Here is a 19,492-nt window from a genome sequence, read left to right as displayed (position 1 = left end):
GTCTAACCTAGGAGTAAAGGAGAAGGCTTGAGTGTCCAGTCATGGATTCCTATCTGCAGCTGCTTGAAGGACTCCAAGTAAGAACTACACAACTGAGTCCAGGCCATTAATAGAACCTTGAGAAAAAAAAATCATAATATATCATTTAAGTGTTGGGGTGTTTTATTACACAACATTAATTAAAATGTAAGAAAAAAATAAAATTAAGGGTTGGATTCTGCAATAACAAAAACCTAAAACATGAAGCACTGGCTTTGAGTGTACGGACAGAAGCTTGAATGGTACTGGTAAGACTGTTAATGAAGGCTTTAACTAGAATAACAAAATTGTTACTGTGTGTTAGAGAAGAAAGCGATCTGTGCTTTGTGATGGTGGAAACAAAACTGTCACCTTCGTTAAGGTAGAAAGCAAACAATATAACTAATGAACTGATGGATTTGATGAAGGAAACTTCTGGGTAATGTTGAAAGTGCCACTTATAATACAATATGTATAGATAAAATGATTTAAAGAAATGTGTTTAACATTCAAATAGTACTCATAAAAACCATAAAACTTCAGGTATTTCTGAATTGGAATACATAATTGTTTTTCATTCACTTTTTCTCTAGCATTATATACTCTTAAAGTAAAAAGTGTGCATTTTAAAAATCTTTTATTAGTCAGAAGAACTGTCTGGTTAGACTGAAAAGGATAAAGATAGCTCATAATGGGTTTCATAATGACAACTACATTCTGATGGAAAGAACATGCCCCAGTTACATTCCCACACCGAATCCTTCTCTTGCCTTGGTTATTCCTGTTCCCATGAAACCTCAAATCTGGCAGACATTATCTCTGCCTCTAGCCTAAGAAGATTTCCAGCTCCATATCATAGGTGTCCTATCCACCTCAGATATCAGCCTCAATTTCTATGATAGTGGAAGATCCGCAGCACCCGCTCCCGCATTTGCTTAGTCTGGGCCCCATAAATCAGGGGGTTGACCATGGGAGGCACAAGGAAGTAGAGATTGTCAATGATAATCTGTAGATAGGGAGCCATATGGTAGCCTAAAATCTGGGCCAGGACAGAGAAGACAACAGGAGAATAAAAGAGGGCTATAATACAAAGATGGGAGCCACATGTACTGAGAGCTTTGCCCCGTGCCTCCCAAGAGGGGATCTGAAAAACAGCATGAAGGATCAGCCCATATGACAGAATGATAAAAAACAGATCAAATCCCACAGATGCTACAATAACCATGAGGCCATAGACAATGTGGTTGGACACATCTCCACAGGCTATCTGCACCACAGCCATGTAGGCACAGTAGGAGTAAGCGATGATGTGGGTTTGGAAGCCTTCCAGTCTTTTCGCCAGGATGGGTGCTGGAGTCAGCACTGCCACTGCCCTTGCCAGGACAGCCAGTGCCATCTTCCCAAGTATGCTGTTAGCAAGGATAGCTGTATATCTCAGAGGGAACCAGATAGCCACAAATCTGTCAAAAGCCATGGCTAAGAGGATCCCAGACTCCATGACATAAAAAGAAGGGATGAAAAACATCTGTGTAAGGCAGGCTTTGAAGCTGATCTCTTTGGCATTCATCCAGAAGATACCCAGCATGCGGGGCACAGTGACACTGACAAGGGACAGGTCAACAAGAGATAGCATGGCCAGTAGGAGAAACATGGGCTCGTGAAGACTCTTCTCCACTCGGATGATGCATAAAATGGTGGCATTCCCAATAATTGTAATGACAAATACCAAGAAAAAAGGCACAGAGAACCAGCCATGGGAAGATTCCAGGCCAGGAATTCCAGCCAGGACAAATATCAGGGGTTGAGGAATGGAGTTGTTGCAAGAAGTCATCCCTAACCTGAGCTCCTCAAAGTCTGATTCCTAGGGAGAAAGAAACAAAGGACACTTTGAAACCACTGCATCTTTTGGACCTAAAATGCTGTATATTCTAGTTTACAGTGATAATCATAATTATATTATATAAACTAATGATCAAACAAATGCTTTGGCTACTTAAAGTGTGGAGGGAGGTAATTCTAGGCTACTCTCTCTGCAGAAGCAGTCTCAGGGATAAATGCTCAATAAAGACATATAAACTCCATACTTTAGATTTTCCTGTGGCTCTGATCCTAATTAATAACCAATGTGTACAATCCTGTAGGACTTTTTCCCAGATATACAATTTGATGGGAGACCCAACATTTCCAACATTATAGGCAGGAGGTGGGGTAAGGACAAGCTACAAAGCATGGTTTTAATTCAAAATTGAGGCATTTGAATGTCATTATCCCAGAGTCTTTGGTTCTTGAGTCTGGCCTTGGTACTTTGAGATTCTTCTCTGGACTGTTTGTTTTGATTTTGACAGAAAATCTAGGAATTCTGCCAATTTTATACCTGAAAAGCATGATGTTATTTTGGAGCAATAACTAATATTTTGGGTGACAAATGTGGTGTCCAAAAGGCCTCAATTGATAATAATTTAGTATTGAAGTTCCAGATTATTCAATAAGGCATGGTTGGGGAGTGGGCCAAAGTAAAGGCAAATTAATAATCTTCTGTATATATGCATATTTATGTGGGGAATATAGTTAAGATTAGTGGTAATATGTATTTCTATAGAAATTAAGACTATTGTATTTGTTAAATATTTTAACCTGCAACTATTTTGAATCAAAATGCATCTTTACAAATTTATAAATTATTTGATTAAATTCATAAAGAGTATACTTAATAAATACATTAGAAGTAGAAATCAAACAGGGGTATAATAAATACAAAAATAACAAAGGAGTAAGAGTTTTTCTTATACTATGAATGAAACTAAATTTCACTATTAAGGTTTAGACTCCATATTTTATTAGGAACACTCCAACTACATATTTATAAAAGATAATCACAGAAGAAAAATTTCTATATAAGCTGAAAATAAAGAGATAGAAAGTATAACACAAAGTTGCTCTAAAAATAAAAGTATAGTAATCATACTGTGACCCTTTTTGTTTTGGTTGTCAATGAACTCGGGTTATTTGTATTTATTTATTTATTTTTTGCTGATTTATTTATTCTAAATATTTAAAAGCCCCAAATAGAGTGGGCTATCTGTATCATCTATGCATCATAAAATGAGTTATTCAGATCTAAGTATTTCATATATTAACTGCATTTGGCAAGAAGCGTACCACAGCCAAATGATAGATAGGCAGACCGCCTGGAAGGTAACTTGGTACAGTGAAAATAGCCACGTTTTTGGGATAATACATGTCTGGAATACAATCTCAGTCCTGTCACTTAAGTGATTTGACCAAGCTGTTTAAGTCTCTAAGCCTCATTTCCTCATCTCAAAAGTGGGATGAGGTTTACCTTTCAAAGCTGGCAGTGAGGATGAAATCCATCATTAAAGTCCAACATTGTATAAAATATACAAAATGCTTTGGTGTTCTATAAATGCAATTTTCTTCCTTTTCTATGAAGTAAAAATTTTGAGATACTAAAAAAATAATGTCCTTTTTGTTTGATTCTTGGAAAGAACTCTAACTAGGATAATAAATAGTCTTGAATTGACATCGCAAAAAAGAATATTTAATGGCCCTGGTAATTTTATCCTCAAATATTTTTAGATTCATTATTTGTTAGAGAACAAAAAAATATGTAGTGTCCCCAGAAATAGATACCTGGCCAAATAAAGGATGCTAAAAAAAATTAATAGGTACATTTTAGTTCAATAAGGGAAATGAACCTATCACAAATACACACAGAAAAGACAGCCTTGTGAAACCAGAGGCTCGCTACCAGTGGGAGTTTCCATGTAGAAATTGAATGATGATCTATGAGTAATAATGTAGATGAAAATTTCTCCATGTGACGGGGACATCAGGACATTAGTGTGTTAAACAACATGGTAAAGTTTTGTCTGAGTGATCAGGAACAGTTGCTAGCCAGGAACAGCCACATCAACATTAATTATAAGTAGAGACACCATCGATTTAGGCATACAATTTAGAAATGCACCTATTATTTTCTAGAGAATGTAACTGGGAATTCTAAAGACTGTGGAACCCAATCATGGTCTTACAGAGATGGTGATAGTAGTATGTGGTTTAAAAGATTTGAGAATCTCTCTTTCCTTACATGACTTTGCATCCCAGGATTTTCTACTCTTTCCTTATCCTTTTCTCCCTTTTCCTAGAGTAATACCTGTAGATGGTTGTGAGTCTGGTCACAGTGGGACTGGGACCAGCAAAGCATCCATCTGCTTCAAGTATGAAGAAAACCTGTTGATGGCCAGAATAAGATGGAGTGTTTAAACTGGAGGCAGATTTATGCTGGTTGGTTCTGGTCCTTCTGGGTCCTCAGTGGCCTCTCTGTTGGGGAAAATGCCTTACCTAGCTTGGATATTCTGGGAAACACATCTTAGAGCCAATTACTGAGGATACCATGGGAGGATAAGAGCAGATAATTAAGGAGCACTGTAAATATAACTGTTGGTATATGTTAGGAACCTGAGGGAGAAAGAATAAGGACTATGGGAGAATCACTTAAGATGGAAATTAAAGAACTTGTACAGCAACAGAGGGCAGAGCTGCTTACTGCTATAATCACATACAAATTGCTTTAGCTTGCTTCAAAACCACTAGTTTAAACCATTTTCATTTCCAGTGACTTTGGGGACCCCATAAGTAAAACTTAAACTAAAATTAAGAATCTTGATTTCAAGGAAGCAAGTAAAATCCAACAAGAAGCTGAAAAAAAAGGGGGGGATTAAGGGCATACTTATCTTGATGAGTGCTGAGAAAGGTATAATTACTGAATCATTATATTGTACACCTGAAACTAATACAACACTGTACATTATACTTCAAAAAATGTATGCATTAAGAAAAATCTTAATTGACTAAATTGAGACCATAGTTTGGTAAATAAGATATATAAAAAGGAACATAAGGGTAAGATTAAAGTAGGAACAAGAGAGGAACTCTAGAAAAAAATATTACAAAATGCTAGGTTTAGAAGACACTGAGTTTCAGAAAGACTTGGCAGAAGTCACAAACTCAATCTGAGAGTAAATAGCAAAGAGGGGAGAAACAGTTAACTATTTTGCAAGTGGTCAAGTGTAAACATCTTAATGACACTGACTACGCCTTGTTTATTTACTATTATTCCCCAGTGCCTGGCAAGTGGTAGGTCTTCAAATATTTTCATATGAATAAATCCATACATTCTGTCCCTACCTCCACAGGTCTTCATCAAGCATCTGCTCTAGACTCTAGGCCAGTAATAACACTGCAAGTGTAAGCAACAGTCGCACAACCTGTGAGCTGGTCAAAGTCTTCATTAAGCCATGTTCCTCAACCTAAAGTATATTCGGGGTACTCAATTCAATTTAATTCTTCCTATCATGATTGCTACCAACTTGGATCCAATGACTATCACACTGACCTAAAAAACTTTTATAATCCACTAAAAGACCTTTTTTGCGTTCATTTATTCCATTCTTTGTCTCAACTCATTTTCCTCACTGTAGCCACAATGCTCTTTTTACGTTAAAAAAAAATTATTTATTTGAAAGAAAGAGAGAATGTGAGTGGAGGAGGCAGAGGGAGAGAGAGAAGCACACTCCCCGCTGAGCTGGGAGCCCCATGCAGGACTTGATCCCAGGACCCCAGGATCATGAACTGAGCTGAAGGCAACTGCTTAACTGACTGAGGCACCAGGGCACTCCCACAATGATCTTTTCAGTATATGTGCTGCCGAAGCGAGCACACACAATGATCTTTTTAAAACACAGACCTGATATATCACTCCTATGCATAAAACATTCATAGTCTTCTCGTTTTTAGACTGAAATTGAGAATCTTCAGTATGGCTTATCACCCTTGCTTGCTACTGTCTCAGCCTCACACATCTGCTCTTTACCTCACTCTCCATCCTCCAACCTGTGAAATGGACTTTATCTAGTTCTTCAAGTGTATGACACCACTTCCTATCTTAAGGTCAACACATGTTCATGCATCCTGTTCTCTCTCCCTATGACATCACCAGTTCCATTTCATGACCTCTTTTCCTTTTCGCAACTACTTGACTCCCATTCAGCATTCCAGTAAATGTCGTTTTTAAGGAAACCTTCCTTGATTGCTCTAGACTATATCAAAACCCCATGTTATATGTGCTTATAGAAATCTTTGTTTCTACTTGACATCATTTAATATCCAGTGTAATTATGCATGTGAGCATCACTTGATCATTTCACCTCCACTAGATTGGAAAGTCCCTGACACATGGACTTTGTTTTGCCTACCTCTCCTCAGAATCCAGCTCAGTGTAGCCCATTTTAGCCACTCCATCAATAAATTTTTGCTGCATGAATACATTAATAAGTTGCATATCTTCTTTCTCTTGATTAGAATTTAATGTAGAATCTTTGAAGATTTAGTTTTGTGTTTGTTGTTGTTGGACATTTCCTATTTGTCATCCTGTACATTTTGTATGTAACTAACTCCTTAGTTCTTATTTCCAGTCATAACATGTAAACAGCTCTGATACTGGTCAAGGAATACATTATAATTAAATTCCATGATTTATGATGCTCCAAATTAAAAAAAAAAATACAGCAAGAAGGTCCAGACTTACCAATTTGTCTTCAGGAAACATTCAATATTATGGCAATAGTCTCAAAGTTTACATTTCCCTAGGCATTCTTTTCTCTTTAGATCTGTCCCTACTGTCATTCTCATTTTTCTGCATTATCTTAGAGAGAGAAAGACATAGAGAGAGTGGGTTAAAGGAGAGGGAGAGAGAGAAAGAAGACTCTCTGCTGAACGCAGAGCCCAATGCAGGACTTGATCTCACACCCTGAGATCTTGACCTGAGCTGAAATCAAGAGCCAGACCCTTAACTGACTGAGCCACCCAAGTGCCCCAGAGATCTATTATTTGAATGAAGGTGAAGTCTTCATGAACAGAACAATGAGTTCAAGGGATATATAAGAATGAGAAGAGAAACAGCAGAAAAGGATTTCGTTAAGCTTTGCTTTGCTATCCTGGTGCTTATAGGGTCCTGACATACAAATTTTGTGTATTTTTTAACTTTTCGGAGGATGACTGATCTCAATGTAGAGATGTGCTAGGCATAGTAATTAAAAACTAATGCCTTGGAAATATCAGTGGCAACTGTTGAAATAGCCCAACTGGGAAATGATAAAACCCTGAACAATGATATTTTAGTAGAGTCTAAGGAAGAGAAATTGAGAGAAGCGGCCTGATATTTACCTCTAAAAAGCTCCTATATTAAATAGAAGAAAATTAAAGAGAAAAGAAAGTACAAATACTACTTTATAAGTAATAAATCACAAATAGAGAACATCAATTCAATGAAATTTGGCATGTATTTATTAAGTGACTCTGGGGTAACTTCCATTTTGTACAAGCCAAGAAGTGAAGAGTCATATTTTCTAAAGAGAAAATACTCAGATTTTTTTCAGTAAAATATTTACATCTTTTTAAATGATTTTGTCTTTAATTATCACCAGTAGCATAATCACAATATTTTTTAATTCGGTTATTTTACCAAAGGACGTCCTCCTTTAGCAAGGACATGTAATATCTGAAGACCGGCAAAGCTGAATCTAGCTCAGTGGCTTGTGCCTAAGCGCTGGGCAAATTCCCAAGTATGTAGCATCAAGCATAAAGTTGTTTCTGTTTTCAGGACACTCTGCGATGAAGGCAGAGATTATTTTTAAAGAGACCCAAAATTAGTTCAAGTAACAAAACAATAGCAGGCACAAGTCATTCTTGCTAGAGACACAGTATTCTATGAGCAATACAATGTCTAAACTTCTGTGGGCTTCATTATTACAATATTGAACTTTTCCACATTTCTGTTTGACAACTGTCCTGTGTGTCCATTTTTGTGAATAAAACAAAATTATTTATTATATTAAAAGGACATCAATCCTATTACATTGCCTCTTCTGTAGAATATTGATAGCACTCATTAATTTTTCAATTGCTGATGCTTCCTGTGGAATTTTCTGAGGTTCCCGTGGGTTTCTTCACATTTTCAATCACTCCCTATTTTAAAATAAACTACTAGTCTCAGTTACAACATAGAAGATCAGTAGCAGCAAGAAGCAGAAGGGGATCTCTTTCCAAATCAACAAGTTTTGAATAAGCTCCCTAATATCCAGGTGTGCACAAAATATCTCATGTCCTCTAGTTTCATTACAGTGAAGGAATTTCTATTATGTGTGGTCAGTCTTTCCCACTAAAATGTTTCAGGGAGGTAATTTTTCATGCCTGTTAAAAAAATGGAATCGATTATTTCCATAATTTCCTTCTATTATGATAATATCTTTGCAAACAAGTTCAGGATAGTCAAGTAACTTTTATCTTTAGAGAACTAAGAACATGGTCTCGAATTTTTTTGGTCCTAATACCATAAACAATGGGGTCAAGGAAAGGTGGCACCAGAAGGTACATATTGGCAATAAATATATGAATTTGGGGAGCCACATTGTGGCCAAAGCGGTGAGTGAGGAAGGTAAAGACAGCTGTGGAGTAGAAAACAAGGATGACACAGACATGGGAGCCACAGGTACCTAGAGCTTTAAAACTTGCTTCCCGTGATGGAAGGCGAAAGACCGCACGGAGGATTAGGACATAAGAGACAGCAATGAAAAAGCCGTCACAGGAACCAATGACAGAGGCCACACTGAGTCTGTAACGTTTGGTAACTCCTGTGTCCACACACGCCAGCTTCACCACAGCCATGAACTCACAGTAGGTGTGGGCAATGATTCGAGTCCTGCAGTACGGCAGCTGCCTGAGCAGGATGGGATGTGGAGAAAAGAAGACCACTCCCCGGAGTACCACAGAAGCTCCCATTCTGGCAATGCGAGAATGGGTGAGAATTGTGGTATGGCGCAGTGGGTCACAAATGGCCACGTAACGGTCAAAGGCCATGGCCAGGAAAAAGCCTGATTCCATAGCAGTAAAACTGTGAATGAAGAACATTTGGGTCAAGCAGGCATCAAAGGCAATGTCATGGGCTTCCAGCCAGAAGAGACAGAGCATTCGGGGCAGGGTGGATGTGGAGAGGACCAGGTCGGTGATAAAGAGCATGCAGAGAAAGAGGAACATAGGTTCATGGAGGCTTTGCTCTGCCCTCACCACAGCCAGGATGGTCACATTCCCCACCACAGCCACCACATACATGGAACAGAAGGGAATCCCAATCCAGACATGCAGGTGCTCTAGTCCTGGGATGCCCATCAGCAGGAAGGTTTCTAGAGATGTTTGAGATTTATTGGCTGGTCCCATCGTACTGCTGCTCTCTGTCTTTTCTGGAAGGAAGCCTCCTTTTTAGGGCAAAAGTTTTCTGGCAAGATCATCACAAGCACATCTGGCAACAAATGAGAAAACAAATCTAAAATACCCTAAAACATCACATTAGAAAACATCAGGGTTGTAATTTAGAGTGAAAAAAACTTAGTGACACTAGGCAAAGCTACATAACCCAACACAAAGCACTTACTCTCAGTCAAGTCATGAATTTTACAAATTTGTTCCAACTAAAAAAAAAAACAAAACAGAAAAAACCCAACTTGGTAACATCCGTGTACAAGAAAATTCAATAACACTTTCTGAATTCACCATCTGACCCACTCTTTATTTTTCTTCTTTTTAAAATTTAATTTTATTTTGTCAGGGTTCCAAGATTCATTGTTTATGCTCCATGCCCAGTACTCCAGGCAGTATATGCCCTCCTTAATAACCACCATCAGGCTCACCTAAACCCCACCCCCTCCCCTCCAAAACCCTCAAGTTTGTTTCTCAGTCCATGGTCTCTCATGGTTTCTCTGCCCCTCCAATTTCCCTCCTTAATACCCATCACTGGGATAACCCATCCCTCCAACCCCCCTTCCCTCTACAACCCTCAGTTTGTTTCCCAAAGTCCATAGTCTCTTAGGTTCATCTCCCCCTCTGATCTCCCCCTTCATTTTTCCCTTCCTTCTCCTAATGTCCTCCATACTATTCCTTATGCTCCACAAATAAATGAAACCATATGATAACTGAATTTCTCTACTTGACTTATTTCACTTAGCATAATTTCCTCCAGTTCTGTCCATGTTGATGCAAAAGTTGGATATTCATCCTTTCATATGGCTGAGTAATATTCCATTATATGTATGGACCACATCTTCTTTATCCATTCATCTGTTGAAGGATGTCTTTCCTCTTTCCACAGTTTGGCTATTATGGACATTGCTGCTGTGAACATTGGGGGACATGTGCCCCTTCTTTTCACTACATCTGTATCTTTGGGATAAATACCCAGTAATGCAATTGCTGGATCATATTATAGCTCTATTTTTAACTTTTTGAGGAACTTCCACACTGTTTTCCAAAGTGGCTGTACCACCTCAAATCACCACCAACAGTGTAAAAGAGGGTTCCTCTTTCTCCCAACACTTTTTAAACCAACAAATTCATTGAGAGAAGACCTAGCTATCAGTATTCACATATGCCTAAAAAAGGCAAACAAGCAGATATTTTACATGTGACATTTTCTCTTGTGTTGTCATAAATTATGGTATCCTATATGCAGAGATGCAAGTACAAAGGGACACTTCAATTTTTTTAATACAACATTAAGCTTCATTCAAGCACATTGCATTAATGCTCACATAAGTGTATTCAAACATGCATGGATATATTTAAATAAGCTTATATTTTAAAGCACAAACAAAACACTGTCATACCTATTAAAATACACTCACCATTTTTTTCTTAGAATTATTAGGCTGGAAATCAAAATCTGAATGTGGAGATGGTACACAGAGATGTCAACTCTCTTATTTATATTTTTAAAGAATTTTATTTGTTTGAAAGAGAGAGAGAATAGCAGGGGAGCAGTGGAGGGAGAGGGAGAAGCAGACTCCCTGCTGAGCAGGAATCCTGACATGGGGCTTGATCCCAGGACCCTGGGACCATGACCTGAGCTGAAGGCAGATGCTTAACTGACTGAGCCATTAAGGCACCCCTCAACTCTCTTCTTTTAGAAAACCCATCAGGAGGAATGTTTACATCCCACAAAGTTCTACTATGGAAGTCTTTCTTTACTTTGTACTCTCTTATCTGTGCAGATTAATTAGTATGAAGATTAACTACATCAAATATTACAACAGTTAATGTGACTAAGGGATGTAGAGTTCGGGAGTATTTTGAAAATAAAGGATATATAGAGAAAAGACTGGCTACAGCTTGTTTTTTGATCCCCCTTAATAAACAGACACTTTTTTTTAACCTTACGCCAAAATATTCTTCCTTCCACAAAAATTGCCCTAACTAATGCTGAATGGGAGGAAACTGGCTGTTCTTTGCTCACAGCTGTCTCTGATCTCAAAGCCTGTCCTGGTCAAGCAGCTTTAATGCTATTTTAATCCTAATTTGGAGTATCTATGACCTTATGCTCCCTCTACTTCAGAACTAATCAAGAGTAACTATATTTATATCAGTTGTGGAATAAAAGGTTCATTCCAGTATATTACATGTCTGTGATCTTTATTCTTAACTTTACTAAGTGTATTTGAAGAGGTGAACATTACTTTTTTGAGGATCTGATAATTCTATAAATGCAAATGTTTGAATGTAGCCCTTTCCTCTCTTTCTCTGTCCTGTGTCTCTATCTTAACTCACCCAAATTAAAAGCTGAGAGTCATCCAAAGTCAGCTTCTATAGGGAGGAGATGCTAAGACGTGTGCTCAGTGAACGGGAGCTGGAATTACATCCAACTGTAAATCCCACTGGATTTATGGGTGTCAACTATAGAGAAACCAGTGGTCCTCTGGGATACCAGGCCTCTTCCCAAACTACAAGACCTAAATTACTCTTAGGTTTAGCAATTATTATTTATTATCCCTTAAGATAATAAATAAGGACATTATTATTTCCCAAAGGTCTCTTGAGGGCTAGTTAGCCCACTTCCAGTTTCCACATGTTGACAACCTCCAGTCAGAACATACCTCAAGCCTTCCCTTTTATTCCCTATAAAACTTTCCCACTCTCTGGTGGCCTTCGAATCTCAGCAAAAGGGAAACAATGATAGCCAATACTATTGCTACAGCAAGTTCTAAATAAAATATATCTGCTTGTTCCCACTTGTTTATTTCCACAACTATATGAATGTTTTAATATTTTTGAAGTAATTATTAGTTGCATGTAAGTTTTGAAAATTTTGGTTGCTTGAAATTTCTTTCATTATCAAATGGCCATTGTTATCTCAACCCAACACTATTTTGTTTATTACTAATGAAAATATGCAACCATTGTTTTTGGATATAGAAAGATTCATACAGTAATTTCATGTCTTGTGTACAGTGAGACACTACACTATATGATTCTGGAATAACTGTGAAGTGTACCTATCAGGTTGTTAGTGAACTATGTTGACTGGTTATCAATTGGTGTATCAAATAGTAATGAGAATGTCATCTCCAAGGCAAACAATACTTCACTCAGAAAATATGACTGCAATTTAAAAAGTTCCAACATTTTGCTTCTGAAATACTGATGTGAATAAGAATTAAAGGCTCCTGTTTAGCACAAGAATGTTACAATATTAATATTTTTTTACTAATTTTCACTGAAAATATGGAAATGCACTTATAGTGAGTATCAAGGATGTTTTTCATTAGAACAAAATGTAGGTTCCAAAAAGACAAATACTGAATATCTAACTTACATGTGGAATCTAAAAAAAAAAAAAAAAAAAAAAAATTAATGGAAACAAAAAAAAAAAAAAAAAAAAAAAGGTTTCATAGAAACAAAACAGAATAAATAGAACACTGGATTTCAGAAATAACAGGCAGGGGGAAACAGGTGCTATAGGTCAAAGGGTTCAGATTTTCAGATAAGAAAAATAGGTTCTGGGAATCTAATGTACAGCTTGGTGAATATAGTTAATAATACGGTTAATAATATATAATAATAATAATACGGTACTGTGGACTGAAAGTTACTGAGAGTAGATCTTAAGACCTACTCAAGAACACTTACACACACACACACACACACACACACACACACACACACACGTTAATTACGTGAGGTGCTGGATGCGTTAGTTATCTTGATTTTACTAATCATTGCACATTTTATGTGTATGTAAACCAAAGCATCGTTGCACACTTTAAATATATACAATTTTATTTGTCAATGACTTCTCAGTAAAGTTAAAAAAAATAAAATGGAAGCAGAGAATGGTGGTTGTCAAGGAGTGAGGGAAAAGAAAAATGGAGAGATGTTGGATAAGGGGTACAAAATTTCAGTTATGCAAAATGTATACATCCTAACATCTAATATATAGCATGATAACTATGGATAACAATACTGTACTGTACACTTGAAATCTGCTAAAAGGATAGATCCTAAGTATCCTCACCACATACAAAAGAAAGGTAAATATGTAAAGTAATGGGTATGTTCATTAGCTTGATTGTAGCAATTATTTCACAATATAGATGTACATCAAGTCACTAAGATGTACATTTTGAAGATATAAAATAAAAAGTGTGTATTATTTTAAAACATGGCCATGAATAATAAAAATATATATTATGAAACATTAAAAGTGAAATTTTTTAAATGTCAGATTTCACATATGGGGCCTATTGACATTTGTGACCAATGAAATGTCTTGGAACTTATGCTTCCAAAACAATTTTGGATAAATTTGAGCAGGTGCCAATCAAGATCTGTACTGTTATGATCTGAAAAATAACATATTTTTGTCTTTAAAAATTTTGTATAGAATTAGTTTTCCCCATTCATATACTTCAACATCTCTGTATATTCTTTGTACTACTTTTGTACAGAATATGATTATTTTTAACCTGATTTATAACCATAATCCTTTACATTGAAAGTAATTGTTTGGATGCTTGGATTTGCTTTTGCTCTTTTTATGTTGTATTTTAAATTGACAGTTAAATTTTCTTTTCTTTTTTGCATTTTCTAGATTTATTATTTTCATTATTCCATGTTACCCTCTATTAATTTAGTCATTATATTTTCTAATATTTATTAGTAGTCTCCATGGAAATTAAAGCATACAGATGGCCAATCCTAAATTTCAATTAACATCAGAAGCAGGTAACGGTGCCTGGATGGCTCAGTGCCTTATACTTCTGACTCTTGATTTCAGCTCAAGTAATCATCTCAGGGTTATGAGATAGAGCCCCACATAAGGCTCTGTGCTGGGGGTGGAGCCTGCTTAAGATTCTTTCTCTGCCCCTTCTCCCTAAAAAAAAGACTTTAGACGCAATTAACAAAAATTGAATTTATTTCTCTTAGTCACATATTATTAAAGTTGGAATTTCCTTGAGGGCTTCAGACTAGTTTGCATACTACAGTTGGGACAAAGATTCTTCAAATAAGACAAAGGTAATTTAGAGTCTTTTCTCGGAGATTAGGATGACTCTGAGATTCAAAGATTTTTATTTATTTATTTGTTGGAGGAGACACAGAGAGTGCTAAAGCAGGGGGAGCAGCCAGCAGAGAGGAAAGGAGGCTCCTCAATGAGCAAGGAGCCATTTCAGGACCAGAGCAGAAGGCAGATGTTTAACCAATTGAGCCACCCAGGTGTCCCAAGAGAAATATCTTCCAAGTATTCAAATAAAGACTCAGAAAATACCCATTGTGGGTTTTGTTTTTGTTTTTGACCAGAATAGTATTTTGACTTTCTTTCTTTTTTTTATTGCTTAATTTTTGATATAAAATATTTCATTTACTTGTGGAGCATAAGGAATAACACAGAGGACATTGCGTGAAGGAGAGAAGTGAGTTGAGGGAAATCGGAGGGGGAGACAAGTATGAGAGTCTGTGGATTCTGAGAAACAAACAGGGTTTTGGAGGGGAGGGGGTAGGGGGTTGGGAGGGCCTGGTGGTGGGTATTAAGGAGGGCATGTATTGCACGCAGCACTGGGTGTGGTGCATAAACAATGAATCTTGGAACACTGAAAAAATAAAATTAAACTAAAAAAAAAGTATACATTTCCCCAATAGTACACTTTCAAAATAGAAAAGTGGGGGCATTTCTTGGAGGTGATGAAAATGTCTTATACTATGATTGTGAAGTGGGTTACCTTGACCATACGTTTGTTCAAGCTTACCTAACTGTCCATTTAAGGTCTGTAATTTCACTGTATTTTATTGCACCTCAAAAATACATTCATACATTACACATGCAATAGTCTAAAATGTGTTAAAAATTTAACAATCATTGGTGTCTTGATGACAAAGAGAACACACAATATCTGAGAAAAAAAGAAACGATTGTAAAAGGGCACACTTGGTAATTAACCCAGGACAACAGCTGCAAATGAAGAATATTTCAGACAAATGTAGGTGATGGGCATGGAGCAAAAATTTCAGCATTTTTCAGACTGTCTATTTTCTTCATTATGCAACTGCTGCCTGAGTGAATTTACTCATAATAGACTAGATCATCATCACCACTTACATGTTCAAGATACCTAAATATTTACCTTAACCAAGACCTTCTCCCTGAGGTTATATACAATTTAATATTCTACATGACTCTTAAGTCATATCCAAACTAAATTTATTAGTATAGCCCTCAAATTGCTCCAAATCTTAATTCTTTATTTCAAGGTAATCACACCAAATGTATATAGTTTTCCAAAACAGAAAAATTTGTATTCTACTTATAGTTACATTATGTACTGAGCATTGGTGAATGCAGAGATTGTCAGTCTTTGGGTTTAGCTGTGGATTTAAGTTCCTGGGTTAAATAAGGAAGGAGTGAGAAAAAGGTTCACAACAATCAGACATCCTTTTTCAGATGGCTGCCAGGAAAAGAAATGTCCCATAGTTCTTAGATAATATTTATGAAAGATGAGAAACACATAGCACGGAAACTAGTGAAAGCTGAGGAAAATGAACAAAAAAGGAAGCTAGTAGTAGGTATTGAGGCAATAAAAAGGGGAAATATTTTACTTTGTTAATAAGAGATTTCATATTTTTTGTCTTAATATTAGGTTTGAGGTCAACTAATCAATGAGGAAGATTCAATGCACATGGTAGCCTGGTAGTCTGATAATTTTAACTACTAACTTAAATTTGAAAGACATGAGCTACACTTTAGGAGTCAGTAGAATGGAGGTTATTGCTTTATTTTATGGAGTACCCCTTGTTTCAATCAAAATTGCTCTAGAAACCATACAAGCTCTAATACCAATGTTGTCACCTTCATGCAAATCTGTGTTAAAGGATTTAATTTTAATTTTTATATTTTTGTTTTCCTTGACTGGGTGATCATTTCTTCTTAATTACATTTAAAATCTTTCTGTATTATTAGTCTACTCATGTACCTTGAGACTTCCATTGATACTACTAGACTAGAGATGCTACATTTCTTACCTGTTTTTAAAAATCACAACCATATATGTCAATATTCTTTCAAACTAACTACTCTATAAAATTCAACATATAGATCTCAGAGAACACTTCCTATCCTCCCCCGCCAAGTTTCTCCATAGTTTTTTTTTTTTTCTCCTTCAACATACTGTTTATTCCCTATTGTAACTCTTCCTGAAAGATACATATTCAAAATGAGATGAACAAATTCATCACCAATATTTACTAAATGAAAAAGTTAAAATAATTTGTCGAGTTAGTATTCTCAGAAATTCTAGACACCTGGTAAAGAACAGCCTTTAGGTGGCAAATCTAATTCAGCTTGTAGGAGTAAGAACAGTTAATTATTTTCTCTACATCATATCTTGTATTTCTGTATAGCTTGAGACATTTCTTTTATTGATCCAACTAAAATCAGGAGACTTTGATCCTTAGTGCTCTAAGAACATGTTCCCGTATTTTCTTGGTCCTTACTCCATACACTATGGGGTTGAGGAAAGGGGGCACCAAAAGCTACATATTTGCAATAAAAATATGGATATGTGCAGGCACATTCTTCCCAAAACGGTGAGTGAAAATGGAAAAACCAGCTGTGAAATAGAACACAAGAATAACACAGACATGTGATCCACATGTGCCCAAAGCCTTAAAGCCAGCTTCTCGGAATGGCAGGCGGAATACAGAGCGGAGGATGAAGGCATAGGATACAACAGTGAGAATGCCATCACACGAGCCAATGATAGAAGCCACACTGAGGCTATAGCGTGTGGTGGTTCCTGTGTCCACACACGCCAGCTTCACCACAGCCATAAACTCACAGTAGGTATGGGCAATGATTCGTGTTCTGCAATAGGGCAGCTGTTTGAGCAGGATGGGATGTGGAGAAAAGAAGGCTATGCCCCAAATCACCACAATAATACCCATTATGGTGATGCGAGCATGAGTGAGAATGGTGGTATGGCGCAGTGGGTCACAAATGGCCACGTAACGGTCAAAGGCCATGGCCAGGAAAAAGCCCAATTCCATGGTAGTAAAGCTATGGATGAAGAACATTTGGGTCAGGCAGGCATCAAAGGCAATGTCATGGGCTCCGAGCCAGAAGAGACAGAGCATTCGGGGCAGGGTGGATGTAGAGAGGACCAGGTCGGTGATAGAGAGCATGCAGAGAAAGAGGAACATAGGCTCATGGAGGCTTCGCTCTGCCCTCACCACAGCCAGGATGGTCACATTCCCCACCACAGCCACCACATACATGGAGCAGAAGGGAATTCCAATCCAGACATGCAGGTGCTCTAGTCCTGGGATGCCCATCAGCAGGAAAGTGACAGGAGAGGGAAGAGAAGTGTTGAGAGGAGGCATGTTGCTTTTCCCTTTGGTTTTTGTCACTACTTCTGAAGAGGAAGCAGCACAACCAGATGCTGAAAATACAGAGATTCAGTTCTAGAAGTCCCTTATGTTAAAAACAATTCAAATAATAAAGTGTATTTAAATTTACTAGGACCGGAGTAATCAAATTTGTAACATCATATAAAATACTGCATTTGAAAATACAAAAAGATAACTCGTGTATCATTTCATATTATCACAGGGGCATATAAGTCCCCTTAACCATTCATTTCCATAAAAAGATTCCTTGTCTATTCAATTGTACTTAATTCAACAACAGTTCAGTAGTTATGAATTAACTAACTGAGTATGGGAATTAACCGAGTGTGGGAAGTATGGGACATTAAGTTTAATGTCATGTTACTGTGTGACAAAACCATCCTCCAGGCACTGGTAGCAAAGAAATGCACAGATCAGATCCTTTTGTGGAGGTTACACTCCATGAGGAAAACATCAGAATACGATAACTGATGAGTGGTATATGTGGGTAAGAGAATGCCATATTGAAGTTGATGTCTGAATGGTTGAGCTCAAGCCTTCAGATCCTGAGTATTATTACACACTCTGGGAATGAAGACAGCAAGAAAAACTGCTGTGAAACAGGAACAAACAGAAACAGACAAAAATGCCCATGTTTGGGGAACTAAGTCAAAGGAGAAAGTGGTAGGAGGGGGGGCACAAATTCTCTACGTGAGTAGCTTCCTTATGTCTTCCCTTTTCCTCTGCCTGTTTAAAAAACAAAACAAAACACAAACATAAAGTGCATAAACAAGTGTCTTGAGAATATTCTAAAATTCTCTGCCTCATTTTCTTCTTTCAGAGCTTTCTGCAAAAGATCTAATTTTGCCTCGATTATATGTTTTGGATAACCTGACTTGGTATATTTTCGTTTATCACTCTCTGTCATTCTCTTTATCATTTATTACATAGTATTATGTTTATTTTTCCTTTCTCCTCCTTTCTGTTGTTAATATCTGTCTGAAAATTATATCTCTCACATTTTCATTATTTTATAAGTGTCAAATCTAGTGTCAAATATGGCAGGGCAGTTAATATTTAACTACTGATAAGTTGAAGAGTCCAAGAAAGAGTATTCTTCAGCTTCTCCAAGGTGAATAATGCAGTATATTACTCCTCAGAATGCAGAAGTACTTTCCAAAGCCATTTTGGGTTTTAACTTCTATGGGTTCCTTCTACAACAGTGATAAACAGAAACTATATTGGAGGATGCCAGAATTTGAAATTTTACTCTTTAATTTCTCAGTACTTATCTCTGGTGAATATAAATGAGCAAGTGGAAACCTTGTGAAACTTAGAGTTATTGAAGGGATTCTTGTTTTATGCAGAAGATTGCACAACCCACAAGAGTGTAGAGATATGATGTAGAGAGTAGAAATAAATGATCTATCTCTTGATTTAAGAGGAAGACAGTTATAATCCAGGCAATAAAGCTTTCAGAGTTAGTTATTAAATTTAGACAACCAAAAACTTGTAGGATGGCATGTGGTAAGAGTGCGACATCACTTGGAATATTTCTAAATGGTAACATGATGTGTACTTGCTTCTTAAATGAGAATAATGTATTCCATGTCTTCCAGATCTCATTTGCCACACTTCATACGTGACTAACATGGAACGTAGTATATTATGATGTCATTTTTTTCATATTTTTTCT

The 19,492-nt window shown here is 36.9% G+C and overlaps 3 protein-coding genes across 3 annotated transcripts; all 3 read right to left on the bottom strand.

Moving 5' to 3' along the window:
* Window positions 1–904: 904 nt before the first annotated feature.
* LOC111159312 (olfactory receptor 52K1-like) lies at window positions 905–1,849 on the bottom strand. Its single transcript, XM_022521719.1, has one exon. The coding sequence runs from the start codon at window positions 1,847–1,849 to the stop codon at window positions 905–907; it is 945 nt and encodes a 314-aa protein (XP_022377427.1).
* A 6,518-nt stretch (window positions 1,850–8,367) lies between these two features.
* Window positions 8,368–9,312, bottom strand: LOC111159657 (olfactory receptor 52D1-like). The gene has a single exon (XM_022522211.1). The coding sequence runs from the start codon at window positions 9,310–9,312 to the stop codon at window positions 8,368–8,370; it is 945 nt and encodes a 314-aa protein (XP_022377919.1).
* Window positions 9,313–16,944: 7,632 nt separating this feature from the next.
* LOC111159249 (olfactory receptor 52D1-like) lies at window positions 16,945–17,790 on the bottom strand. The gene has a single exon (XM_022521683.1). The coding sequence runs from the start codon at window positions 17,788–17,790 to the stop codon at window positions 16,945–16,947; it is 846 nt and encodes a 281-aa protein (XP_022377391.1).
* Window positions 17,791–19,492: the final 1,702 nt, after the last annotated feature.

The sequence above is a fragment of the Enhydra lutris genome, unplaced genomic scaffold, assembly GCF_002288905.1.
Source record: "Enhydra lutris kenyoni isolate GAN:26980312 unplaced genomic scaffold, ASM228890v2 scaffoldscaffold68, whole genome shotgun sequence".
Taxonomy (NCBI): Eukaryota; Metazoa; Chordata; class Mammalia; order Carnivora; family Mustelidae; genus Enhydra; species Enhydra lutris.
The sequence above is the reverse complement of the archived record's forward strand: the minus strand, read 5'-3'. Positions and strand labels throughout refer to the sequence as shown.